The 27840-nt window shown below is 57.5% G+C and overlaps 1 protein-coding gene across 3 annotated transcripts; it reads right to left on the bottom strand.

Annotated features, from left to right (window-relative positions):
- Nucleotides 1–427: 427 nt before the first annotated feature.
- On the bottom strand, nt 428–27840 carry PPM1F (protein phosphatase, Mg2+/Mn2+ dependent 1F). 3 transcript variants are annotated; one of them, XM_036993365.2, is made up of 9 exons: nt 27734–27840; nt 21675–21907; nt 16724–16866; nt 11732–11934; nt 11276–11464; nt 9402–9545; nt 5581–5674; nt 4454–4498; nt 428–4339 (listed from the first exon to the last, which is right to left on the bottom strand). In XM_036993365.2, the coding sequence occupies exons 2-9, from the start codon at nt 21869–21871 to the stop codon at nt 3990–3992; spliced, it is 1365 nt and encodes a 454-aa protein (XP_036849260.2). In that variant the 5' UTR covers nt 21872–21907; nt 27734–27840; the 3' UTR covers nt 428–3989. The 3 variants fall into 3 exon arrangements, with proteins under 3 accessions (XP_036849260.2, XP_017502019.2, XP_036849262.2); XM_017646530.3 differs by lacking the exon at nt 27734–27840 and adding an exon at nt 25148–25167; XM_036993367.2 differs by lacking the exon at nt 4454–4498.

Raw genomic sequence — 27840 nt, 5'->3', positions numbered from 1 at the left:
CTGGGGAGTTCGGGCAGCGTTTGTGGCTGTGGCTCAGCTGTCTGCAAGGAGGCATCTGTGACGTTTTCCATTTTCCCTTGAAGTCTGATTGTGCCAGGAGCGCCAGACCTCCCTCTCCCGTCTGAGTGCTGTGCTGGGGCACTTCAGGCCCCTGTGAGCTTCCTAGTGTCAGGGGGCCCACCAGCCCCTGCACAGCTCACAGGGAGCACCCCTCCTGCTGCTGTTGTGGGCGGGCCCACCCCCAGGGGCGAGAACCAGGCAGGGCTGGCTGGCCACGAGGGGCCAGGGGCGGGCAGGGCTCCGTCCAGAATTCTTCTCCTTGCTTTGTAGATAGGTAGATGGTCCCCCAGCACCACAGCAGCTCCCAGACATACCCTGGACACCCAGTGGGATGGGGCTCAGAGGTGAGAGAGGCAGGACTCAGGGACAAGGTTTCAGGACTCGAGGTTTATTGACACTTGAGCACAGCAGCCCCTGGGAGACCGCCTTTCTGGCCCCCTCACCCTGGGACTGGCCCTCTGGACAGGGGCAACAGCCATCCAGTCTTGGATCGAGGCCTCCCCCCGAATAGAACAGCACTCCCAGGAGCCCCATTGAGGTGTGTACAGATAAACCCTTGGCAAGGCTGGCATGGCACGGGAATGGCAAAGCTTGGCAGATCTGGCAAAGCTGTGAAGCTTCAGTGACAAGCACAGCCTCCCGGGGCTGCTTATTTTGGGCGGTGGGCAGAATCAAACCAAAAACAGCTTTTTTGCATGGGCCTGCCTGGTTTCTACTTCGCCTGTGTGGGGCCAGGCCTGGGAATACTGCTGAGCAGTGAGAGGCCCACTCAGAACTCGCACCGCAGGGAAGGGGCCGGGCCTCCACCGTGAGCTGGCCAGGATGGCAGGGGAGGACGGGCTGTGGCCAAAGGCAGGGTTCGCCCAAGCTGACCCAGGACACCAAGAGTGCCGTGCTTCTCCCGTGGGAAGCTGCACCCTACTGCTCTCCCCTCTAAAACAATTTCCTGGTCCTGCTGAGGAAGGGCTGGGTCAGGGAGGCAAGTGCCCCTGGACTTCAGCAGGGTGGGCGCTTGACTAGGATGCCCTGGAGAGCCAGCTGAGCCCTGCCCCTCCCGGGTCTCCCGCCTGCCACCTGCAGAGGGAGCCCGGATGTGCCCGTTCCCGCCCCTGCTGGCTCAGGATCAGCCCTACCTGTACAAGCAGAGCTTGACTGCACCGGCTTTTGTATTCCATATAAGGAGCTGGCATCTGTAGCACGATTCTTTTCCAACCCACTTAATTTTAAGAATAGACATTAATAATACTTAATCACCCCTTCCCGCTAGCAGAGGGGGAGGGTTCCCTCAGAGCTGGAAGCATCTCACCAGGGTGCACCAGCTCGCCTTGTGCGGCTGCTGCACAGACTCAGCAGTAACCCTGTGTCCTATGAAGGGGAGACTGAGGCCCACGGAAGCACCATGACTTGCTCAGCTCACACAGCGAGACTCGGGACTGTGGCCCGACAGGGAAATGGGCCTGGACTCACAGAGGCTGAAGATGCCCAGTGGCATCTGAGCAGCTGGGTTCTTGGAGGCAGAGGCGTTGGGCCAAGCCCAGAGAGCTCTCCTGGTAGAGCCCCAGGCCGGAGCTCGAATCAGACCACCAAGGGGAGTGACCCAGCACTCCCCGGGGTGAAGCTCCATGCTCAGCAGCAACCATGGAATAAGATTAGCAAAGAAAAGCAAAGCAGACGCCTATACATCTCCACCTCCCTCCCCCACTAAGGCCATGCCAGCGGCAGCAGGGCTAGTGGTGAAGGGTGGGGCCGCACGCGCCTCTTGCCCAGCCCGGCGCTGAGAGGGGCTGAAGAGGGGGCTTCTGGTTAGGCCGGGTAATACAAGGTCATTCTTGGCTTCCACCAATGTTCTCTGAATTGCTGTGACCATGCTTAAAATGCTTTTTATCCTGAGCCTTTGAGCAAGGCATAGATTGCATCATCTTGGCTTCTTCATCTCAGTCGTGGGAGGGGGGTAACGCTGAGTGTGCAGGTGGTGTCCCCCCTCCCTGCTGGACAGCCCACACTCACTTCAGGGGGGCCAGCTCGCTCTCACCATCTGCCCTTCCCTGGGCTGAGGACAGAGGTGCCCACTGCCCGCCTCCTCTCCAGCAGGGCTGCCCTTAGTACAGCTGGGATCAGGGGGCTCCATGCTGCGGGTGGCCTCTGAACCCCTCCACAGGCCCTCCTGGTCTTGGGGACCTGGTGCTAGGCTTCCTCCCACGGTCCAACACCTGGCGACATTGTCCCTAAGCTCCAGCTAAACAAGCCATTGCCCTTCTCAGTGCTGCCCACCACTGCGGGCCTGGGTCCTCCCACCTGACCCCTGACCTCCAGACCCTTCACCCAGCCTTGCCACTTTCAACTCTGCACACATGTCCCATCTGTCCCACTAATGTGAGCAACTGAGTCCCTGAAGTCTCCTGACTTTTGAGCTTTGCCTCCCAGGTGTGCTAGAGAAAGTGGAGCTCTCAGAGGGGGCTGGGCTGTGGGCACAGCATGGCAGCAGAGGTCACCAGCCATGGTAGGAGAAACGAGGGACTTCAGGGGCTGCTGGGCAGACTCCCCAAGGCATCTCCACTGCCTCCAGTAGAGCCAGAGACCCACAGGCTGCCTCCAGACCTTCCAGAGCCTCTTAAGCAAGCTGCCCAATGAAACTGATTCGACGACCAACACACGAGACACCTGGAACATTCTAGTCAAACAGCAAGGGCCTGCTTGGTCCCTCAGCCTGCAGTCCAGCCGGAGATGCGGGTGGCAGGGCCAAGGTGTGCAGGGAGGCGAGCGGGGCCACAGCCGCCCCGCACACCCAGGTCACGCTGTTAAGGGGCTGCTCTGCTGTCAGCGGCGCATCACAAAAGGCAGAAGGGGCTCCCCCAGGAAGAATCTGAGCCGAAATCATGTCGCCGTAACAAAATCAACCCTCCTTCTATAAAAGCTTCTACATACCTACGAGACCCCCTTGCAGGCCTGCCGGCGCGGGCCTTCCCTAGAGCTGTTTAAGGCACTTGAATGGTTTGTCAACACCACCTGGAAAAGTTTTTTCTTTCCATCCTAATTTAGGAAAAAAATTCAGTAATACTGCAAAAGAAGTTTCCCCTAAAAAAAAAATCAATACTTAAGTTTTCTAAGGAATAAAATAAATGCTAAGCTCTGCTTAAGTTATATGACACAACATGTCACCTTGGCACTGACAAAACAAAGACAAAACCTGAAATACTGCTTCGGAGTTAGACTTTTCCCTGGAAAAAAATAGACCAAAAAGAGGACACATGCGCCATCTGAGCTTTCTCTCCCCTGGATGGTCAAGGGGCGAGAAGGGGCCGGGAGGCTGGGGGCCGCGTGTCGCCCGCAGGCAGGTGACCCCTGCAGACCTTCCCTGGCACGCCCTCTCCTGCCAGTGAGACCACTCTCCCGACTTTAGGCAGTAGGCTTGGCCAGCCAGGACCACCAGGCCCATGTGCAGGCCTGAAGCCTCCCAGCTGCGGCAGCCAGAGGGCGGGTGAGAAACTAGTCTTGGACGCCCGGACATCCCTGAAAATGTCCGTGGCTCCTGGGTCTGCCAAGGGTCCCACATGCAGTGTCCTGCTGCCCCGCATGTGCACCTGGTGTCTGGTCCGGCTGCAGCCAGTACCCGTGGCCTCCAGTCCCACCTCTGCCCATGGGACTGGGAGCAAGAGCCAGTCCACTTCCCAGTTGTCTTCTCTTTGGTGAGGTCTCTTCCCTAGGTTTCTTTCGGAGCCCGGCTGCCCGCCGGCCTGCCACAAGCAGGGCAGGACGCCTACTGCCCAGTGCAGGTCCATGACTACCAGCATGGGCCAATGCAAGCCACAAGAGGGACTCGGGGACCTGGGAAAGCACTGTGTGGGTCACCCCCACCTGCCGGCTGCCACCTGTCAGGTCCTAAGGCATCTGGAGGGCGTCACAGGGTGGGGGTAGGGGGCCTAGGCCTCTTAGCTTCTCTCTGGCGTGTTGGTCTCCAGCTCTGAGAGGCCAGAGGGCAGGTCCCCTGCCCCCTGGGCCCCGCCCTCCAGCAGGTCTCGGGGGTCCCTGAGGAAGACCACCACGACTGTGATATTGTCGCGGGAGCCCCGCTCCCGGGCTGCAGCCACCAGCTCCTCAGCAACATGGAGCCCACTGCCCTGCCTGACCAGACAGCTCCAGACAAGGCCGGCCACTTCCTGGTGGGGGACAACATCGAAGAAGCCATCACAAGCGAGCAGCAGGTAATCCTCGGAGCCCGTCAGCTCCCGGGAGGCCGAGTCCGCCTCCCCAGACACATAGGGCTTCTGGAAGACGTCCCCTGGGCACAAAAGAGAAGTGCCTCCGGTCAGCAGGCTGCCCGGCCCACTGCTCCGTCCCTCCTGCCAGGCCTGGGCCTCCCTGCAGCCTCCCCTCCCCTGATGCCCACGCTCACAGGGAAGGGCACATGGTGGGTAGACTGCTTCACGGATGCCAGGTGCTGTGAAGACAGCAAGAGAGGGCGGAGGGACAGGTTTATTTTGGCGTCCCTGGCGGCAGGACTGGAACCCACGGGCCAGGCTGCAGTTCCGCACGCGGCTTCCTCCCTTCTGTGCAGCCGGGGTGGGGGTGACTGAGGTTCGGGGAATCAGACATGGGCCGGGCTTGCTCCTCCTCCTCACACCCGCTTCTCTAATCTCCCTGCTGGGGAGAATGGCGCCAGGCCCCTCGCTCCTTTTGCCCAAATCTGTGGGTTCCCTTCGATCCCCAGATCCAGGCTATTTAGCAAGTCCTGTCGGCTTTACCTTTGAAGGGCACCCCAGCCCCACTTCCCTCTCCTCGCCTTACCCAGATCCCAGGGGCCTCTGCGGGCCCCTCCCTCTGATCTTGGCTGGCCTTGGGCAGACACATCGCCCCCTTACAGGGAATCACCTGGCATGTCCCCCCCACCCCCGGAACTGAGCCGGCCCTCAGTCTCCACTCGGAGGCCCACCCGAGGCCTCCCCATCCCGGTGTGTCCAGAGACACAGCGGCAGAAGCAGCTTGGAGGGGGGCTGTAGAGAAGGTGCCACATTTGGCAAGAAGGACAGAATGTTTCAGGAGGCCGGAGGGACAGATGTCCCATGGTCAGCAGGAAGGGACTGATATGAGTACTTGGACAGGATGCCAAGGAGACGGGATGGGGGTGGGGTGCTGTTTTTCTTATATTTAGAAGAGAAAATAACCATCAGCATGAGCTGGGGGGATGAGTCTCAGCAACAGAACATTTAAAATGTATCTCAGCACGTGCAGTAGCAGCCAAGGGTTTCCTAGTAGATTTTTCCAAGGGACTGTTTTAACTAAGAGATAATGACATGTAACTTACAGAGCAGTTAATTGTGCAAGATGGAAATTTCCAAGGCGTCTGCACCTGCACTCCCCGCACTCCCCGGAGCCCCTTTTCACGATCTGATTACACAACCCCACAGACCAGGCACTTTGTCAGTGCGTAGCACCACCATCTTGCACAGCGGAGTGAGCCCGTGGACCTGTCAGGAGGACTGGGACCTGGGCACCTTCCCCCACCGCACCTCACCTCCTTACCAATGGCTCTGGAGACGGCCAGGGTCCCATTGACCCTCCAGCAGTCCATGTGGGACACGAAGCCACCCAGCGCCTCGATGCGCTCTTTCTCGTCCTGTGGGAGACACAGAGCGGGGCCTGGGTGAAGCCAACAGGTGGGTACCCAGCAAGGCTGCCACACATCACGCCGCCCAAATGAAGTACTAGTAAGACAGTGAGAAATATGAGCAATCTACACATTCTGCAGCTGCAGGAATGGCTAAATAGGTCATGGTGCAAACCGAAGGGCCACTGTGGCCACTGACCCACAGCCGCACCCCTCAGCTGCCTCACCTGTCACAGGGGTTACAGTCCCTTCCCTTCAAGCTGCTGGGACAAGGCCAAGCGTGTGTTAGGTGTGGACGCTCGGTAGGGCTGAATCAGGCCTTGGACGAGCCCCGTGTCCTGGTCCCGATCCTCTCACCCCCACCCGGGGGGCTGTCCAGCTTCCCAAAGGAGCCCCAGGCCTCAGAGGACAGGGCAGAGGCCCACACCAGCCACGAGTCCTTAAAACCAGTTTGGTCCAGTAATTCTCCCAAAGGAGAGGTTCCTAGATGTGACCCAGCTGCCTGAGGGCAGCAACAATGTGTCCGTGGATGGAGTGAACCCCACGTGTCCCAGGGGGAGCACACCCTCGCGCCATGGAGAAGGGGGCCAACTCTCCCTAGTTACCCTATTTATCCTGTCAGGCCCATAGGACTAGCGGGGAGCCAGGTTTAAGCCTCCTGACCCCACAGGACACAGGCATGGTTCTGTCCTTCCTCGCAGCCCCTCTTGACCCCTGGGCACCAGGGCTTGGCCCCTGCTTTGGGGGGGTCTCCCCACTGGCCACTTCCTCATGGCCTCGCTCCTCTGTGCACTGCCAGGCCAGCTTCTCCAGGCTGGGCTGGCACCGAGGTCAGCACCGTGCCCAGGACAGCTCCCTTTCTGCCTTCCCCGCCGGGCTGCACCCCCCAACTTCTGATGGGCCTTGCTCCGTCTCCTGTCACAGCCTCCCTTCCCTGCATGCCCTTGGCTCTGTGAGCACGTAGCCCCCAGGGCTGTGTCCCCAGCCCTGCCCATCTTCAGAGGGCACCTACCAGCCCTGCGGACCCTGCTCTCATGGGGAACACCCCACTTCGCCCTCCCCCACCCCGGTAACCTGGCTAGTGGCATCGCCTTCCTCTTGGATGCCCATGGCCCTCTTGCATCCCCAAAGCCTGGACTCTTCCTTTTCTGTCCTTGATGCTGTAGGCGGGGCATCCCTACAGCAGGCCTGGTGACTGCAGTGGCCTCTTTAGTGACCCAGCCCTCAGCCTTCTCTCTGGTCTGATCATTCCCCAAGCTTCCAGTGACTCTTACAAAGTTCCCCAGCAGGTGTCCCTTTCCCAGTGGCTGGTCCTGGCTCAATGTGCCCTTTCCTCCCAGACTGCACCTCGGCCCGCTGGGGTCACACCTGCCTTTGGGATTCCACTGAGCCCCTCAGATTCAGCTCCCTCCTTAGCACATCCTGGCACCTTGCCCACGTCCTGCAGCTCTCACCTGCCAGCAGCCCAAGAGAAGCTGCCAGGCTCACTACCATAGCAAAGCATCCCATGTGGAGTAGGTGCCAACTGTTTGTTGGCTTGAATCCAGCAGCACAAGTGACACGGGGTCCCCACGTGTTTCCTGGAGCCGGTACTGGCAGCTGCCAGACCCCCACTGCCCTCACCAATTATAACCAGCGTCCTGCTCTCATGACCAATGTGGTGATGCCTGTTTTTGTGGGGAACCTTTGACCCAGTCTTTGATCACTTATGTGTGTGGGTAACAGGCTGAGGTCAGGTTCACAGGGCTCCTCCAGCTGGAAGCGGCTGGCAAGGGTTGGGGGGAGCTGGGATGTGGTCTCTGAAGCCATGTGGGGTACAGATAAACAACTGATGAGAAAACAGACACTCTGGCATGCTTCTCCGTGCAGCAGTCTCCCACACCCATGTGCACCAGGCCATGAAATCCTTACCTCCTGGGAACCCCGCTTCACAGACATGGACCCCAGGCTTGGAAGTAGTAGAGCCAGGACTGAGTATGGCTGGCTGGCTGTGCCCCCTGCCACGGTGTCATGCTGCGGGGCTCAGGCAGGGTTTGGAAAGCGCTGCCTGGGAAAGGGCCCTGCTGGGCTTCATAGGAGCACTAAACACTGAGCCTGTGTGCAGGTGGGCAGAAGCAGGCCTGGCACCCCAAGCAGAGGTTTGCATCTAGTCTCAACTGGGGCTGCACTTCACCTGACTGCACGTCTGGGGGACAAGGACCCACCAGGGAGCAGGCACCAAGTGTCCCCGTACCACGGTGGCAGTGGAGTGACAGAGGGTGCCTGCCATTTCCTGGCTGTGTGTGCTGGGCAAGTTCCCTAACCTCTCTGAGCCTCAGTTCTCCCATCTATACTATGGAGAGAGCAGATGTAGGAGATTAGCACAGTCTGGAAGCTGCAGAGAGCCCTGAGACTGCTGTCATTTCCGGCTGGTGTACTGACCATGGCCTGATACTCCCTGCAGTACTTTGCTAGTCCAGGAGTCACAAGAGAAAAGAAAGCTCCTTTCAGTTACATACACACTAACCAGGGATAAGACAAAAGCCAAAAAACAAAGACAAAGGGGGGTCGCTATTTGCAAATTAGCTGTGCAGACAAGGAGCTGACCTCCCTCATGTATAAAAGATGCTAGCAAATCAGTAAGAAATCCAGAAACAGCTTAGGAGAAAAATGGGCCAAGAACAGGAATGGCGCGTTCTCAGGAAAGGTACCGCCAGTGATCCGCAGCGTTTGTGATGATAGTCCTCTGTGAGACACACTGAGCCGCTGCCTCCTTGCCCCACAGGCTGGCATTCGCGGTTTGGTGGACCGTGGGGAAGGGCCCCTGCGGATGCGCAGCCCGAGCACAGCCTGGCCCTGCCTGACGGGGCAGTTCGGCCAGTCTGCCAAGACAGTGACCTTGCATTGCCCAGCAGCTATCCTGCCCCAGCCATCGGCTCCAGAGGTACACTTAACTCTAAACAATTCAGTGCTGACAAAGGTACTTATCCCCGTGTGGATATGAGTACCGGAAGACCGGAAAATCCTCATGTCCATTGACAAGAGATCAGGAACCACAGAAATGCATGCAGCCCTATGCTGGGGAAGGACTTTATGCGCTGACGTACCGGAAAATCCTCATGTCCATTGACAAGAGATCGGGAACCACAGAAATGCATGCAGCCCTATGCTGGGGAAGGTCTTTATGCGCTGACGTGGACTGCCCATGAGGCAGGGCAGGCTGAGTATTGGGCATTCCCTGGTGTGCAAACTCGCTGGACCCCCAGGAGACAGACAGACCGGATGCTTTTGTGAACTGTAGTCCAGGTAGGAGTGTCAAACTCGTGTCCAGGCGAGGCTCCCTAGGCTCAGACAGGGGGGTGATCTCAAGGTCCCAGCACAGTCTCTACCCAATGAAGCCCCAAGCCAGGATCCTTCCCACCCCAGCTCAGCGTCACCTCCTCCCTGAAGCCCTCCTCCTCCACAGCCCAGGTAGCTGGCCGCACCTTGCCTTGCTGCACTTAACTGAGCTCACCCTGAGGCTCTGGGCTCTGTGTGGCTGCCACAGGAAGGGCTCACTTGGGCTCTTGGCTGCTTAGTGGGCCCCTGGTCACTCGAGTCAGGAGGGGAGCCTTTCCGCTGGAGGAGCGTTAAGAGTTTCTGGGAAGACAACCCGGGGCCCCTTTCACTTCCTCACCCACTTGCCAACTGCTTCCCTGCGTGGACCAGCATGAGGGGGGCTAGGGTGCCCCAGGCACGGGCAGACGGAGCCCCTTACCTGTCGCTCGGGTTTGTGCGGCTCCATCAGCTTCACCACCTGTCCCTGCTGCACCAGGATGACCTGGGAGTCCCCGAGCCAGGCAACGTGCAGGGTCTGTCCTGTGATGAGCGCACAGACACCCGTAGTGCCACTCTGCAGCCGCTGCAGGGAGAGAGGCCCGTGAGGGTGAGGGAGGGCTAGGCGCCCACACGTCAGGAACACACCTGGGCAGCCGGAAGACTCTAGGAATGGTGCTCGGCCAGATACGAGGCCTGGACAGCTGAAGTGTGCCAGGGCACCACGAGGCTTCAAGGAGCACACTGCCTGAGAGGAGGGCGTCTCCTGTGTGCCCCCGATTACAGCCCTCAATCATCTGGACTATCAAGAAGCAGGCGAGCAGCTGTGGGGGGCAGGTAGGCAGGTGGGAGGGCCAACAAAGGACAGGAAGGAACTTCTGGGGGTGATGAATATGTTTTGTGGTAGTGGCCACACAGGTGTGGACCAATGTCCAAACTTATCAACCTGTACACTTTAAATACGTGCCACTTATTATGTGTCATCTATAGTTCAATAGAGCTATTTTAGAATAAAGATGAACTGTATTAAGCACCTGCTTCAGAGAATCCTCCTGTGCGCTGAGAAGCAGCCTGGAGCTTTGGGCCTTCCTCACCTCCTAGGGGTGACTGGCCAGGAGGCCGGGGTGTGTGGCTCCATCTCCCAGTTTCAGATGCTGTATAGTTTGTCGTTAAGATGCTAAGTCCAGCTCTGCTGATTTCCACTGAGGTCTGTGCTCAGAGTGTCTGATGACAGACACTCCCTCCCAGATCTTATGAGCCGAGTCAACCAGGGCAGGCCTTTTAAGCTCCCTAGGCCACAGTTTCCCAATGTCTAAAGTGGCCACAATCTTAGTAGCAACCCCACAAGGCAGCTGGGAGGACCTGCTGCAGGTCTGCAGGTGAGCTCCCGGTGGGGTAAGTTCACAGAGGAGGTGCTGGATACCCTTTTTCTTCTTCCCTATGCGGCAAGACCCCCAAGGAAAGAACATCCCCAGCGGATGCCGGCAGCCTGCCGAGACCCTGTCCGGGGAGCAAGGGGAGATGGGGCTGTGTACACACTGTGTGTTGTGCTTTCTGTGTTTATTATCTTTGATAAACTGGAGATATGGGCCTCATGGAGAGAACGCCACGCCCAGGGCTGGCTGATTCCCACAGGCAGCAGACGTGCCCCTGGGAGCGCACCTTCCGTGCACTGGCTCGTGTGCAGCCTGTGTCCTTGACCACCTCCTTCATCTCTCTCGCCAGGCTGTTTCCCCTGGCCTGGATGCCTGGCGCCCACCTCGAGCCCAGAGCCGGCTGAGGGTCTTCAGACCGTCCAGCCTACACTTGCTGTGGCTCCGCAGTGCTGCCTCGCCTGTTCTTCCTGAGGAGGCCATGGCAAAGGCGCAGGACTGTGCTGCCCTTCCTCCCCCTGCCTCCCGACGGACCTGGTGCTTCCCCGTGTGAGCTGCGCGGCGTGACATCTCCTCTTGGGAATTTTATGTGATAAACTCCTCTCTCAAGGCAGATGTCCCTGTGTTGGTCCCCCTACCATATCTCATCAAAATGAAATCCTGGGCACATCATAAAGCGGCTGCCCTTCCTGGTGAGGCTCGTCCACCCTCTGTGGTGGGGCAGGGCCAGGCATTCAGGAGCAGGGGCAAGCTCTTGGATGCTTCTGCTCAAATGAACCACAAGCCCCACTTTCCTGCAAGCAGAAGACGCATGGCTGCCAGCAGAGTTTCGTGAGGACTTTGTAACTCCACTGACCACTTTTATTTCCTTCCCTCTGCAGGGCATGGGCCTCTCTGAGGGTAATGGCTACCGGCTGCATGAGGCCCATCTGCCGGTTCTCACCTCTCGCTTGGCTTTCCAGAGGAACATCTCGTCGGCACGCCGGAAGGCTTCTCTGAGGGCTCTGGCGGGGTCTGTGAGCAGCTCTGGCTGGCGGGCGGCATTGACGTGCACATGCACAGCAGCATACCTGGCGGCATCTACCCCTCCGTGACCGTCAAAAACAGCAAAGTAGGCGCGGTCCACGGGGTCCTTGGGGGGTGCAGTGGGAATTACAGCCCTGCTGGCCTTGCGCCCGACCGGGGCTGTGGCCTGGCCAGAGGCTCTTGCCTCAGGGTTGCCCTGGTGCTGACTAGGACAGGGTCTGGAAGAATCAGCATGGCCAACACCGTCAGGCAGGTCACCCTGGCCTAAGCACTTATGAGCTAGGAGATCCTCCTAGGCTGTCCTGACTGGGGACACCGGCTTCACAAGCTACCCCGGGGCGGGGAGGTGGAGCACTGGGAGGGGAGCACTCACAGACAGGCCGAAGAGCTGATTGAAGGTGGGAAGGCACACGTGCCGATCCTCCATCTTGCGGCGCATGTTCCGGATGGCGTGGATGGAGACCAGCCATTGCCGCTGCAGAACCTGGGCGGCTGAGGGCACGTGCTCCCGCCACTGGCTGCACACTTCCCAGAGCTGGTGGAAGAAGCTGCAGGCCAGGCTGCTGGCATCCAGCACTGATGGGCACAACAAGGATTGTTAAGGACACACCAACACAGGCCAGCTGTGGTTCCGCTCACTCTCCCTGCCCCACTTCCTGTGGCCCCTGCTGCTCTCCAGACACCCCACACCACAGGCCTGCACAGACCCCACAGCCTGTCACCCGGGGCATTCCGAGCACAGCAGCCTCACAAATCCCCTGTGACAGCCTGTGTCATCACCACTGAGAAACATCCGCTGTGGCCATACGCACCGGAAGCCTGTCCAATGGTAGAGCGAGTCTGCTCAAATGGCCAGAAATGCAAAGATAATTTCAGGACAAAGCAGAGTTATGTATAATCGTGCATTCATTAGAAACAATCTAGATCCAATGACAGAGTAAATTCTGGTCTGTTCTCTTAATGAATTAAGCAGCTATTAAAAATGATTTTTGCAACTAACCTGCAACTGCCGAGGGCCTAGGCAGTTGCAAGCCTGGGCACCTATCCCAGAGAAGTTGAGACCATGTTCACATATAAACCTATGCCCAAATGTTCACAGCAGATTTATCTGTAATAGCTGAAAACTAGAATCAACTCAGATGCCCCTCAACACACAAATTAAACAAACTTTGGTACATCATGCCAAGCAGTACTAGTCAGCAGAAGGAAGGTGCTACTGATATACAAAGAAACTGGCTGAATTCTCTAGAGAGAGAACTACACTTGAGTGAAAAAGCCATTCCCCCAAATCAGAGACTATGATTCCATTTATATGCACTTAAAAAAAAAGCTGAAATACAGTTGTGTTTCAACATGTAACTTCCAGGTGTACAGCACAGTGACTTGATGACATCACTACATGGCCACCATGGTCAGGGCAGCTGCCCTCCATCAACATACAAAGACGTTACAGTAATACTGACTCTATTCCCTGTGTCTGCTTTCATCCCTGTGACCAATTTATTTTCTGATTGGGTGTCTGTACCTCTTTATCTCTGTCACTTATTTCACCCACCCCTCCTCCCCCATGTGTATGCATTCTTGAAGTAACAAAATTGTAGGAACAGAGATTAGCGGTTGCCAGGGATTAGGGATGTGTTACAGTGGCCACAGAGGTTAACAGGAGGGACCCTCGCAGATGAAACTGTTCTGTGTCTTGACTATGTCAACATCCCAGTTGTACTAATTTATTATAGGTTTGCAAGATGTCAGCATTGGGGGAAACTGGGCAAAGGATGCATGGGTCCCTCTGTTAGTTTTTACAACTGCATGTGAGGTTATGGTTATCTGAAAACAACGTTTAGTTAAAAAACTAAAGGGTAGACCTGAAACGAATATAATATTGTCTATCAACTATATGTCACTAAAAAAATAAATAAAAGTAAAGTGCAATTAAGAAGCAGAGCAACAGGGTCCAATGGAAGTGGACGGCACATGGAAGAGAGGAGTGGGTAGTGGGGAAAAGGGCTATTATATCGTAGCTAAATGTTAGTCAAGGAAGACAGAGAGGCTTAGAAGGGGCTACCAGCAGCCCTGGGCTTCTGGGATGGGCCGTCCAGGCCTGTGTCTAGCCAATCGTCCTGAGCAGTGGAGCACAGTGCTTCTAAATGTCCCTCCATCTTCCCCAACACAGTAACCTGAAATCCCCCACACGAATACTTTCTAGAAGGGAAAAGTATCTTCCATAGAGAAATAATTGCTATGGAAAAGGATTCCTTTTAAGACTATTTGGGATTTTTGAAGGCAACTTTGCTTTATATCAAATGAAGAGAATATGAAAAAAATTAAAAGAGTAAAGCAAAAATGGACTTTTATGAAGTTTGCAAGCATGTACAATGTTTCTGTCATGATATTAAGGAAAAACATGGCTTCCACCTTGAATGCTCTCTCCCCCTCTCTCCCTGTCTGTCTCCCTGAGGGAAGCCAGCTGTCATGACGAGAAGACAGCCGGTGCAGAGTCCCTGTGGTGAGGAACTGAGGCCTCCTGCCAGCAGCAGTGAGCACCCTCGCAGTGGAACCTCCACCCACTGGCCTCTGTCTGAACACAATCTCAGGACGGACACTGTGGGAGAAGCACCTGCTCAGCTGCTCCCAAGTCCCAGACCCACGGAAGTTCTGAGATCATGAGGGTGTATTGTTTTTAAGCCGTTTAATCTGGTGGCAACTTGTTACATACAGCAACAGGTGATAACCCCCACAACATGAATTTTAAAAGAAAAACCCAAATCCTGCTCAAACTTGGCTTCTAAAGGGAAGATTAGCAATTAACAGGTCCAAAGGAAACCTCAGGTGCCTGCCTCACAGACTCACGTCTGTTTAGATGCACAGACCCCTCCTGGGACCCCTGCTGGCCCAGGTGCAAGTGGCAGATACAGATGAATCAGGGCCAGGCATGTGGGAGGGACTCAAGGGAAGGCGGCTGAAAACGGGACAGACTCCAGGCATGTTGCCTGCTACACACAGTCGTGGGTCGGTGAAGAGCTCCTGCTCGGGCTGCAGAAGGGCTGAGGCCAGGGAAGGCTTGGAGGTCTGTGAGCGCAGGAGGCCAGGGAAGGCATGTGGAGGACCCCACACATGAAGTTGGGGCGTCTTAAATTGGCCGCGCTACCATACCAAGGACGTGGGGACTATTCGCATCTGGCAAGGGGCGCGGGGTCGGCCTGAGTGGCTGCGGGTGAGGAAGGGCTCACTTTAGGGAAGGCAGGTCCCCCCTGTGCCTGACCCTGTGGATCTCCTGCCAGCAGGAAGCGCCACCCCCCCACCCCCCGCCAGCCAGTCCACATGGCCCTGCCTCGCCCACCCTCCTCCAACGCTCCGCAGACGCTGTGCGCAGGTGACCGCCCTGCTGCTCGGCCCTTCCCTCCCTCTGGAAACCCCGGGCTGTGTTTTCATGGGCCTGAAACACCCAGGCAGGCGCAGGGTGCTGTTTGCTCTCTCGCCTTAGATTGTGCTACGATTTTCCTCCACGTGTTCACACTTGAATCTTGGCCCAAGCCAAGGGCAGTTACCAAAGAGAACGATAAGCAGCGGGAGTACGCCCGGCCTAGACTGCTCACGCAGGGGGGCACTGGCGCCCCGCAAGGCGCTGCTAACCGGCGCGGGGCCGCGCTCCGGCCACAGGGTCTTAACCGCACCTCTGTCCGCGGGAGGCGATTCCTTATCAGCCGCCTGACACCAATTTTCTAAGACTGGCTTGGAGACGGCCGACTACGTTCTGCTCCCGTGACGGGGGCGGTCTGAGCAAGGCCGCGAGCCAGGCCGGCTGGGAGGGCAGGGGCAGAACGGGGCTTCTCTCGGCGTGGGCCGCTCCCTCCCTCTCCCGCCTGGGAGCCCCCGGGCTCTGCGGGCGCGGCCGCCGCGCTCTCCCTTCCCGCCAGCAGGGGGCGCTGGCTCCCCGCGCGCCCTTGGGGGCGGGGCCGGAGCTGCCTCCTTGCAGCGGCTGGGTGGGGCCTGCCGGTCACCGCCAGGATGGAACGCGAGCGGGGAGCCGGGAAAAGGCAGGGGACGCAGAGGGGAAGGGCCCGCACCGACTGCCCCGACAGGCTGCCTGTGTTTTTATTTTTATCTTTCCCTACCTGTTCCTTGCTTTCCCCTTCACGCTCACACTAAGGCTTTGTTTAGACGTAGATAATAATTCTGTGCTGTGATGGAGGAGGCCAATGTGCAATATATAAACGGACCAGCTCAACACATGCCAGGACCCCCGACCCTTATCTGCGATTTCAGTTACCTGAGTTCAACCTCCATCCCAAAGCAGAGGGTCCTCCTTCTGGCAGATTGTCAGGAGGTCAATGGTAGCTTGAGGCCGCGTCGGAGTGCCTACCCATTGCCCTCCTCACCTCCTAAGTAGGCCATTTTCCCAGCTCACACTCTCACAAGAGGGAAAAGGGTGGGTGCGAGGCGAGATAAGGTGTTTTGAGAGAGACCACATGCAGGGGACCTGTAGTACAGCATACTGTTATAACTGTTCTGTTTTATTATTAGTTACTGTTAATCCCTTAGTGTGCCTAATTCCTAAATTAAACTGTCATAGGTGTGTATGTACAGGAGACAACAGCATGTATTGTATTCAGTCCTATCCACTGTTTCACTGGGCTTTGGGGCGTGTGCCCTGCGGGTAAGGGGACTGCAGTAGCAGGAAAGTGAACGGAAGACATGCAAAACAAGAGCCCTGCCTTTCTATGAGGAGGCTCACTCCCCATTTCTGGGTTTCTGGCCCTGTGGTGCAGCTTTCGGCCACCCCCTGACCACTGTGCCAGGAGCAGGCAGGCGGGTAGACCGACCTCCATCTGGCTTCCCCACGTTCTCACAGACACCACTGGATCTGCGCCTGACGGGGTCCCAACTTGGGCTCAGGCAACGACTGAGCTCTGGCGTTTTCTACCAGTGGGACCCCGAGGTCACCCCCCAGGAAACCTGCTTGCACATCACCCTCCAGACGTCCTTGTCACCGTGGTGCAATGTCAGCTGAGACAGACAAGCAGACGGGGCAACTGTGAATTAGCACCTGGGTTTCCTCCTGTGTGAAACGGGACCAGCCTCATTCTTCTCCTCGGCTGTCACTACCCCCTCCCATGGCTCCATGCTGCTGTGAATGCATTCTCTGCCTCTTGATTCTGCCACCCTGTTGTGAGCATGTGTGCCTGGCGCTGCCCCTTCAAGGCCCTCAGCCATGTGGTGCCCACAACTGGCCTTCCAGCAGGGAAACAGGAAAGGAAGTGGGGCCCATGTGAGCCCTGATGTCTCCCAAACTTGGCTCGCCTGTGGCCTGTCCCCTAACGGGCTGGCAAGTCTGCTGCCTGCTTAGCCCAGGCAGAGAACTCACAGATCACAGGGGCCTTCTCTTCTGTATCGTTGTCGTCCTCTTCCTCCTGCCTGGGCAACTTCCTGAATTCACAAAGGTCTGTCCGGAGCAGCTGGGAAACCGCCTCATGCACCAGACATGAGGCAAGTGGTAGTGGAGCATTCCTGGGGAGAGGAACAAGAAGTGAGGTGCGGCCGGCTCCTTGGCAGAAGCCAGGACCCCCGTGCCTGCCCAAATGCTCCAGATGGAGCCCTCGGGCTGCTTTCTGCTTAGGCAGGCCCTTCTGGAGGCAGAGCTGACTGCCTGCACCCCAATATATGCCTACAGTAAGCAGGTCAGCCGCTGGTCCTCAGGCAGCTGGACAGGACATTCACTCAACGCCATTTACTTGGGCCTGTGCTACACCAAGCGTGACCTGGGGCTGGTGGGGAGGGGGTGCACAGATGTGTTGAGTTGTGTCCACTGGCCCTGCAGCCAGTTTAAACTGCTCAATGTCCAGCCAGGTAACAGCTCCTGGTCACCAACACCATCTGGGGACCCTTGGGGGCTGGGGAGTGTTATGGGTTGAATTGTGTCCACCCAAATTCATATATTGAAGTTCTGACCTCCAGAGCCTCCAAATGTGACCTTATTTGGAAACAGGGTTGCTGCAAATGCAATTAGTTATAATGAGGTCATACTGGATAAGGTGGGCCCCCAATCCAGTAACACTGGCACCCTTATCCAAAGGGGAAATTCAGACACAGACATACAGGGAGAATGCCAGGGGACACTGTTATCAAGAAAGACACAGGCCCAACATGGGTCACTTCTGCCAGGCCAAGTCGCCAAACCAGGGCTTCATACCTAAGCTAACTGAACTGCAGTTTCAACCTCTCCCAGAAGTGTAATCAGTCAGGTATTTTCTGGTCAGCATAGGTAAGATAACATCCTTGCCTCCTCACACACATAGATGGCATCACAATGTCTGCAACATGATTTTTTGGGACACTAACTAAATGTATCCATGCCACACTGCTTTAAATATTGATAAACGTAGCCTCCTTTCTGCACATACCTCCTGCTGTAGAGAAAGTATCTGAGGTGCCTCCAAAGGAAGGGGCTTTCGTGCAGTTTATTGATCACACCGACAGGCACTCTCAGGCCCTGGGCCTAACAAAGACTAGGAATAAACTATCTTTCTTAAATACAACAGTTGTGTTGACTTCAGTCAGACAAGACAAAGGCAGAGACTGGAGTGCTGAGCCTATAAGCCACAGACTGCCAGCAAACGCCAGAAGCAGGTGCTGGGCAGGACACCCAGTGGGTTCTGCGTCTGCAGGGAGTCAGGTTCTGCTGAGGTCAAGGCCTAGGATCGGTGGGCAGTGGGGGATGCAACCTGGAGGAGTGTGCCCAGGAGGAGGGTGGTGGGACAGAGAGCAGCCAGAGAAGTGGGGTGATTCCCAAAGCAGATTCTGGGATGCAGGATGTGGCTGTCTGCTTTGAAGGTCAGACAGGTTGCCCAGAGAGAGCAGAGGGCTGGCAGGGCAGGGGTGGGAAGCAAGTAGAGGGGGGCAAATGGAAACTGGAGCCCAGAGGGCTGAGTGGCAGCTCCTGGGATGTCCTGGGTATGAGAGACTGAAGCTGGGGGAAGGAAAGACTATTGGAAATTCTCTGACATGCACATCTGTCCGTGGACACCAGGGCCTGTCCAGGCCCCTGCTGAGGGACCGGCTCCCATGCCGCATCATGGAAAGCCCTCCCTGGCTACCCTAAGCATAAGGGGTTGATTCTCCTGGTGACCCTACAGCCTTTAGGACAAGCCCTGACCCTGGAATCTGCTTCCCTGCCAGCTGGAGCCCCTCACAGGCTAGAGGACTTGTGTTTACTCCCAGGTGCCTATCCCTGAGGCCTGGGGCCAGTGCCCAGGGCAATCAATGATTCTGTGCTGGGCAGACATGCCAACTTTTCTGAAGGCAAGGATCTCTCAACAGCCAGGGGCGTGGGTTCCGTCCCTCCAGGGACTGGGTACCTATGGTGTCTACAGATGGCCTGAGGAATCTAATGGGAGGAATTTGTGATTTTTTTTTAAATGAAAGGGTGACTCAGGGGAGAAGCCTCTGGAACTGCCTTTGAAAAACAACCAGCTAAGACATGAGAAATGAGTTCCTCTGCCGTTTGGGGATTTCCTGCCAACCGCCGGCTTTCCTTTTCTACGGCAGGGAGAGGGGCGCCTGCCCTCCTTGCTCCATGAGGTCGTGCTGTGGCTTCCTGCAGGCCCTCTGACGCTGCAGGGGCCAAGGAGGCAGCTTCCGGCCTGGGGACCCAGACAATGCCTGGCCTTGGGCCACAGGTCCCACTTCCTGGACACCTTCTGCCTCATCCAGGAGCCACCCGATGTGCCCTCGAGGCACTCAGGCCCTGCACGGGTCCCGCAGTGAACAAGAAGGGTGTGCAAGGCCCGGGTATTTAGAAACACTAGCCCTGCCCACTGCCCACCTCGCAGTTTCTAAGGAGTTCACATTCTAGCAGCAGAGATGAAAATGCATAAACAAGTGTGTGCTGCTCAGGGACTGAGATGTAACGCAGAGCCACTGATGACAAGGGGGAAGACAGGGTGTGAACTGCCTCGCCTTTGAACTCAGTTGGACCTGACTTTTGGGCAGTCTCATTCAAGATACCATTTCCAATATGAAAAACCTCCACGGACCAGTCTGCTCGGCCAGGTACACCCACGGGCCCAGGTGAAGGCCGCAGGGATGGCAACTCGCCTGGAGCCTGCCCAGAGTGAGCGTGTGGGGTGCTCATGACGCTCAGAGGCAGTTCAGACAACATGTGACCATGTGTGTGAATGTCCACATCTATGCAGGAAAGAAACACTAGAAAAGGACAAGAATAACGGAAAATACATCCATTAAGACTGGGAAAATATAAGACTTGAAAACATTACGCTTTAAGGTGCTTTAAAGGTGGATTCACAGGGGCCGAAGGGCCATGGGAGCTCTGCAGAGGCCCGCACCACCTGCTCCAGCTTTGGGCTGAGGGGCCGCGGCCCCTGGTCTCTGCCCCACCGCTAGTGCTCTCAGGCCTGCTGTCATCTGATACACTGACGGGCGCCCACTCAACACCTGTGCGCAGGGCCTGCTGCCACCTTCCCGCCCATGGCTGGGCCCCCACTTCAACCACAGACAAGTCCTGGTTTTCCCCACATGTAGCTTGAGACACCTTACTCCGTCATGATTAGATCTCTCACCCGCAAGGCCCTGCATGGGGCAGACCCCTCCAACTGACCTCTGACCTCTCCAGCTCAGGGCCCTCCCTGGGGAGGAGGGTGGTCACCTCCCCTACGGCTGCCAGCCTGTCTTCTTCCTCACCCTCCCATTCCACTGCTGTAGAGCAAAACCAGCCCCACTGGCCCGGTGCCCTCCCCTCTGGGCATCTCCTTCGCCTGCTCCACCGCCTCCCCCCACCCAGGGGACTGACTGCTCAGGCTGGTGCCCACCAAGGCCCGGCCCCCCAACTTCCCTTCTCCCCTCTGAGTGTAGCCACTGCCGCTGACCAGCTCCCTCTCCTCCCCTCGTGCTCCCAGACCTGAGGAAGGAGGCAGGGCTCTGGGGAACCTCCCCTCCCCTCCCCACCTGCACCCCACCAGCACCCGGGCCCCCTCTGCTCCACTGATCCGCTTTATATCACCTGCGTGAAGTACTTCCTCAGACCAAAACAAAACAAGCCAGCAACGCCCTCTGTACACACCACCAGCCCCTGGGGACACCGGCATGGGCACTGCCTTCTGCGCTCCCTGGGGCTGTGGGGAACGCTGGGTGGACGTGGTCCCGGAGCTGGCCCAGGACCTGTGGCCTTGCTGCGCTGTGACACGGCTCCCTCGCTGCACGGGGTGAGTGAGAGTCATTGACTTTGCTGGGGCCTCGTGGTTCTAGCAAGAAAGCCCTCAGAGGTGTGGGGAGCCACAGAGGGGGCATACCCGGGACACTAAAATGCCAGGGTGCTGAGGCCGGGGTGGTCCCAACTTTAGGGGTGATGCTGTGACTTGGGCCCGTTGGCGGGGACCCTGGGGAGGGAAGAGGTTCACCTGGATGCCAAGTGGCCTGCTGGCCCAACAGCCACGAGCCGCCCATATGGCTGCTGGCAGGCATGATACTATTTCCCTCAAAATCTGCTCAGTTGATTGTGTCCCCTCTCTGTGTGTGAGCTTCTTCACCTGTGAAATGCAGATGGCACCACCACCTCTTGGGTCATGCTGGCAAGGGGCGGTGTGGCCTGTGTGCTGGGCACATGGCCCGGCCCTGTACCCCCCTGAGCACGAGGCCTTGGGCCATGATGTTTTACCCCACCTGGCCTGTCTCCCTGTCTGTGAGGTGGGACAGAAACAGGACCTACCACTTAGCACCTGTCATGGGTTGAATCATGTCCCACAATGAGATACGTGGAAGTCCTAACCCACAGTGGCTCAGAATGTGCCCCTCATGGAAGGAGGGTCTTCGCAGGCGTAAGGCGAGTTTGTACAGGAGCAGGGTGGGCCCCTAATCCAACAGGACTGGCATCCTTCCAAGGAGCGGAGACACAGACAGGGAGAAATGCCCCACGATGACACAGACATATGGTGGGGGGAGGGGGGTGCCACGTGACGATCCAGGCCAGACTGGAGTGATGTGCTTACAGGCCAAGTGGATTCTAAGAGGAAGGCCTGGGCCAGTTCTTCTCGACAGCCTTTGTTTGCGAGCACGGCCCTGCCAACACCTTGATCTCCGGCTTCTGGCCTCCAGAACATGAGACGGTGCGTTTCTGTTCTAAGCCGCCTAGTCTACGGTACTGTGACGGCCATCCCGGGAAGTGAATGCAGTGCTGTCCCCGGGATTCCCACACAGCGCAGGATGTGTGGGGTGAACAGCAGCTGCGGTCAAGGCTGGCACGTGCCCATCCCAGGTGCCCTGTTCCCATCCCGTGCAGCCCCGCCCGTGGGTGCAAGGCCTACCTGCTGCCCAGGAAGCCCATCGCCAGCTCGACCAGCTCGCCCTCCACCTCCTCCGGGCTCAGCGCTGCCCCGGGGACCTTCCACGGCAGAGGGCTCTCCGGGTGTGGGGGTGCTGGGAAGTCGTGGAGGAAAGCATTCAGGAAGCCCAGGGTCTCCTCTGCCATCTGGCTGCTCTGCTGTGGGGCTCCACAGGCCATGCCCAGAGCATCCCGGGGGCCCAGGTAGTCTTCACTCTGGGGAGAGGTGTGGGAGTCAGCAACTCACAGGACGATGGGCGCCCTGCTCTCGGTGTAGCTGCGCCCCGCGAGTGCACAGTGCCTCACTTTCTCTTCCTCATTGAAGCAGCACATGGCAGGTGCCACACCAAGCCCAGCGCCTCAAGGCAGAAGGGCAGGGCCACCCGGCCTCACACATAGTTTAGGGGCCCTACTAAATGGGAATACGATCCTGGCCAGTGTCCTGACACAGGTGTGAGAGGGGACACTGGGGAGCCTGAGGAGTGGCTTCAGGAGACAGTTGGGAGCAGGGGCTGCATGGGTGTGTGGAAGGAGAAGTGAGAAGGAAGGAAGGGGTTTTTGGTGCAAGGTGGTTGGTCTGGCAAAAGGTGGTCAGGAGAGGGACACCAGGGTCAGGCCCCTGAGGCAGATAAACATGGCAGGTGAGGGACTCGACCTGACCCTGGGACCTGGGCAGCCAGGAGGAGAGGCAGTGATCCCATCAGGCCTGTGAGCCTAGTAGTGGTGACGAGGGGGAAGAGGGACGCCTGCCAGGGAAGGAAAGAAGGGCCTGGGTGGTGGCAGGGCCAGTGTGCAGGGGAGGGCCAGCCCTGGGCTGTTTCAAGATGGACCAGTCGGGGAGCTTGGAGGCCCAAAGGCTGTGGAGCACCCCAGAGCGTGGGCAGGATAGAAGCAGAGGGTTAACCCAGGACAGACGGGGCATCTGGGACACGTCCGCTCCAGTCGGAGCAGTCCTGGGCCTGCTGAGCCCCGGCTGGAGGAAAGGCCGTAGAGCCCACCAGCCTGGGCACTCTACCCCATCTCCCGGGCTCTTCCTCCCCGCATCCTTAGGAAGGCTGGGCCTCACCAGCTGCCAGGCCCTGTGCACTGCCCAGGAATTCACACGCATGTCCCCTGGGAGCCAGGACAAGCCCCCAGTTCACAGATGGGAATACTGAGGCTGAGAGAGAAGCAGCCCTTTGCCCGAGAATCCATGATGGGGTCCAGGAGGAATTCTGTCACAAGCTTGTCACTACCCCACCTCCTCCTCCACACGAGGGCCTCATCCACCTCTGGCCCCACCCTCCTGCAAGGTGGACCCCCAGTTCACTTACCCCAGCTCAGAACCCAGGTGCACTGGCAGCCCGCCCACTCCCCTCCCCTGCCCCATTTCTCTGCCTCCTGGGTTCACATGCTAGCAAAGGGCTGTCTGCCAGGCTCCCAGAAGGCTGCCTGGACTCCTGCCTCCCACTCTCACTCCCCCAGACCCAAATGGACTGCGTGTCATCCTTCCAGGTCCCTCACTGCTCCACCCTTCCCCACTTGCTATCCAGGCCCCACTGTCCACCGCACACACCCAGGGTGTCGCCTCCCTGCCGCCGCCCTCAGCACAGGCAGGCCCTTCCTCTCCGGATGGGACCTGCTCCCTCTCAGGGTTTCTCAGGGCTTCTGGGCCAGGACAGTCTTCAGAACAAATCCCCCAAGTTTATCCCCCAGGGAAATATACAACACCCTCTGACAGGATTCCTTAAGGGTCTAAGCAGCACCCCAAGTTCTAGGAGGGGAATTTAGGGATCAATTTCCTAGCCCTTCCCAGAGGGCAGGACCACAGGAGAGAATCTTTTGGAAGCTCTATGCCTGCAAACCTTGCCAAAGGGCAGCTGTGGACAGGGGTTTGGAGTTGGAGGATGGAGGGCGTTGCAAATGAGAAGAGGTGCAAGAGCTCACTGCCTGCCGAAGGGCGCAGCCGGGTGCAGGGCCGGCCCTGTTGAGAGACACTAACTTAGTACATATTTCTGGAAGAATAAGGCAAAACACAGGAAGAGCATGGCAGTGAAGTGGAGAGGGCATGCTACTCTGATCAGCAGACGATTTGGAGGGAAAACGGGGGGACATTTTAGAAAACACAAAACCTTTCTCTTTCAGAGGCAGGAATCGAAAGTTAATTTTTTTTTAAGTAGACAGAAATAATATAGAAATAGGGGCATTTCTGATGGAAGGTTATGGGGACAGCCTTAAACTGTTATCCTTTATATTTGCTCATAAGTAGAAGTAAATATATTGCAGCCTGGGGTTACAGAAGGCAAACAGGTAAAAAGATGAAGAATGTAAACTAACTATGGAAAAGTCAGGATGAGAGCAGGACAGAAAACTACATTATAACCTCAAGGATAAGACTGTGAAGTGGGGGAATCAGAAAAGCCCATGGGGGTGGTGAGGGTCAACCAGGGGGAAGGCTGGCAGGCCTGGGCAGCCACGGTGGCCAAGCTGCAGAGCACGAGAATCAAGCCAGGGAAAAACAACAAGATGGGTGAATTGCCCAGCAGGCTCGGGCACCCCGGGCAGAGAAACAGGCCCACCCGCCTCCTCCGCGCAGGAACAGCTCTGGCCTGATGATGCTCGGGGGAGAGAAATGCAAGTTATGCAGAGCTGCCCCCGGACAACAGCTAGCGCCCACAGGCCGAAAAATGCTGCCGGCTCAGTAAGATTATTAGTCCAGAAACAAATAGTCTATAGGCACTGAAATGGGAGGCTCAGAGTAGCTCATGTAAATGCCTGATTAGGATCAAACTGATAGAGCGGTCATCTCACTGACCCCCCCAGAACGCTCGGGAGGGCCCCAGTTTGAGAAATCCTGGCCCACAGTGTAAAGCAAAGAATCCAAGACACTTAACCTTTGCCCTCACTTGCTGGTGGCATCTGCTGACATTCTGGAATGCAGTGCCCTGTCTCTACTTCCAGCCTTGGGGTGCTGCTCCTTGGCCCTGAAGGCCCCCCTTGTCTGCCCGTTTCCCTGGGCCTTGCCCTGGCCCACCCCCGAGCCCAGGGTCCAGCATGGGCCTGGACAGCAGCCTATGACATGAGGGCTGAGTGGGGCCTGGGAGCGCAGGGGGGTGGGCAGCACAGGTGGCAGTGCTTGTGTGCACGCCTGGCCTGCATCTGCCAGGGAGCCGGCTGGCACACTCTCAGGGTCTGAGCCAGCTGCCCTCTGAGCCACCCTGCCTGCGGAGAACTGACCGGGCTTGTTTCCGAATCACCGAGTGGAAGCGGGTGAGGGGGCACCAGGAGGCAGCTTTCCTTCCCCGGGGCCCATCTGGGGAAGAGGACAGGGCGATCGCTGTCCTTGCCTTCCTTTTCCAACAAACTGATCACACAAGCTGTGACGGATGCCACACAAATATGAGCAAACAGTCCCAGCCCTGGGAGCCCAGGGCCTAGAGATAAAGGCACAAAGACCATTGGAGGAGAGATTCCTACCTCAAATGGGGCCTCGGAGGCAGCCCCCCGGAGTACTGGGAAGGCCTGGGGACGGTGCTGGGGCCCTGACCCCTTGTGAGACCAACAGAAGGGGACAGTCTCAGGAATGACGCAGTGGTCAGCTGGCCGGCAGTAAGACAAGGCAATCCAGCGTGAGGCAGAGCCAGGCCTGATGCAGGTTGCCAAGCTGGGTACCCTGGTGAGGGTTCCTGTGGGGCAGGGCTCGCATATGAGGCTGTGTGAGTCGCCGAGGATCCAGGGCGGGGGAGTGGGGGGGGCGCATGGGAGGAATGCAGAGCCACCAGCCCCCACTGCAGCCTGCCTCGGCTAGTCTGGCCAAATGCGGCCCTGCGGCTGGATGCTCCCAGCTCTGGGACCGTGCCGGACAACGTCTGCCAGGGCCCACGGCTGTCGCCGCTCTGAGGGAACCTACTGTACCCTCTTCTCACCTCCCAACACCTGTTACTTCCTCCTCTTTCCAGGTGACGGCTGCCGCAGAAGGGCCACGTAACCTCCCAACAGTTCCTCGGCAGGGTTCACACTAGCGAGTCCCACTGTGGGGCCCGGCTCCCGGCCACGGCAGAAACCCCTCACCGGTCGCCAGCCTCGGGTTCAGCCTCTCCCATGGCCCTGTCTCCCGTTTCTGCGCCCCCTGCCCTGGTGCAGCCCCTCAGCTCCGGTTCCCAGCCTTGCCTCAAGGCGCTCCCCTTTGCCCTCGGACCTCCCTGATCCAAGCTCTGCTTGGACTGTCACACCTTTGGGGTCCAGCTGGCTTCCGTGGTGCTACAGCTTCTGCTTGCACCTGACTTTTAAAAAGTCCATTTTTCTCTTTCCATTTAAAATATTTACATTCCTCTAATTTACCAGTTTTGACTCAATGAAGTTCAATTACTGTACATTTGTACAACTCATGACTTTGGTGGTACTGACAAAATACTTGTTGAGTCCTGCTTAGCTTCAGAACCCGAGTGAAGGAAAAAACAGCAACCCTCAGAACAGGAAACTGCATTCACTGCAACAAAAGTATTGTATTCATCATTAAACATTTTACTCCAAATGGAGAATCTTCTTTATTCATAAATAATCCCTGGGAAGAGGTTGATGTAAACCCTTCCAGATGTTTTCCAATATATATTTCTTTCCTTTTAAATAATGTATGGTAAAATATACATTAAGTTTAACTTATCATTTTACCCACTTTTAAGTGTACAGTTCTGTGACATTAAGCATGTTCACATGGTTGTGCAACCACCACTTTTTATAGGCTCAACTTTTTCACTAGATTATGAGCTCCCTGAGGCCAGGGAGCCCACCCCTGTCTGTCCTCTTGGACACAGCAGGGCCCTTGGTGCCTGGCAGCTGGAAAGTGTGACGGCAAGAGGGAGCGTGCTGGCTTCCTTCCACCGCCACCAGTGGGTGGTGTGGGCTGAGATATGCAGCCTGAGAGCTGACACACTGTGCGGAGCACAGTGGGCAACAGAGAAAATATTTTACAGGCAGGCTTGGCTTCAGGCGGTATCTCAAAAGAATTCTACAAATGAACTTGTGCGGAGGTTTTCAGCCTTCAAAGTGGTATTTGTTCTGTTTACCTCTCACAACTATGCTGAGAAGCACATGGTATTAGGTCACATTGCAGATGAAGAAAAAGCTCAGAGAGGGTGAACAACCCGCCTAAGGCCACACAAGTAGGAAATGGCAAAGTTGGACTCAAACCGGGTCCTCCGATGCCTTTGTCACTTTCACCTGGGTTGCAGGAGGAAGAGTGAAATTTAGACATAGGCAAGATATGGGCATAAAGGCCAGAAGTGAGCTGGAGACCTCAGAGTGCCAGCCTCACATTCTATCTCCCATGGTGGGGGTACCGTTCAGCCCTCAGAACTTGCCCCAGGGTACGCCATGAGGACATGTGTCACTCAGGATATGTGTCACTTCCAGCTCGGTGGAAGGCTGTGGGGGAGAGGTCAATCACTATCCAACCAGACCCACTACATGTTAGGCCCTGTGTGGAAATCCTTACAGTCAGGGGCACAGAGAGGTTAAGTGGCCTGCCTGAGGCTACACAGCTGTGCGGGTGCAGCCCATCCCCGTCTCCCCGCTTCAGCTAAAACACCTTAAGTACGCTTGGGAGAGGGCCATGGGGTGGGGGCCCAAAGATGCAGGGGCTGACGGGGTAGGGTCAGGGCCCCTAGGAGGTGGGGGTGGTCAGGGGCTGGAGCCCAAGCAAATGGGGGTGCGTCACCCCTCAGCACCTTATTTTGCTTTACGGCCCTCAGCCCCCACCTGGCCTTGGCTCAGTCACCCCTGCCGGCCCGACTGCCCCCTAGTTCTGCACCCTTAGCTCCCCAGCCCCCGGGCTCCCCGCCTCGGGTTCTTCAGGTCCCCGGCTGCTCCCCCCACTCGTCAGCCCCCCACACGCCCCCCGAACCCTGGGTCTCCTCACCTCGGCCTCCCTAGGCCCCCTGTGGTTCCTCAGGGCCCCGTTTCACCCCTGTACACCTCGGGCCCCCACCTGAGCCTCACCCCGGCGTCGTCAGCCCTCCGGGCCCGCGCCCCGAGCCTGCCCGCCCCAGGTCCCCGCGGCCTCACCTGCCGCTCCGCCACTCCGCGCCCCGCGAGCCGCTCCGGGCCGGCCCCGCCCACTTCCCGTCCGCGGCTCCGCGGGTGCTGCGCAGGCGCAGTCAGCCCCGGGCGGG

This window comes from Manis javanica, chromosome 15 (assembly GCF_040802235.1).
Source record: "Manis javanica isolate MJ-LG chromosome 15, MJ_LKY, whole genome shotgun sequence".
NCBI lineage: Eukaryota > Metazoa > Chordata > Mammalia > Pholidota > Manidae > Manis > Manis javanica.
This window is presented reverse-complemented; position numbering and strand designations above follow the sequence as displayed.

Excerpts from the sequence above, each read along its gene's own strand:
- PPM1F (XM_036993365.2), bottom strand. The coding sequence starts at position 21,871 with ATGGCCTGTGGAGCCCCACAGCAGAGCAGCCAGATGGCAGAGGAGACC. Across the intron at positions 11,465-11,731 it reads ATCAGCTCTTCGGCCTGTCT|GACCCCGTGGACCGCGCCTA; the intron begins GTGAGTGCTCCC and ends GCACCCCCCAAG. Across the intron at positions 9,546-11,275 it reads TCTGGAAAGCCAAGCGAGAG|CGGCTGCAGAGTGGCACTAC; the intron begins GTGAGAACCGGC and ends CTCTCCCTGCAG.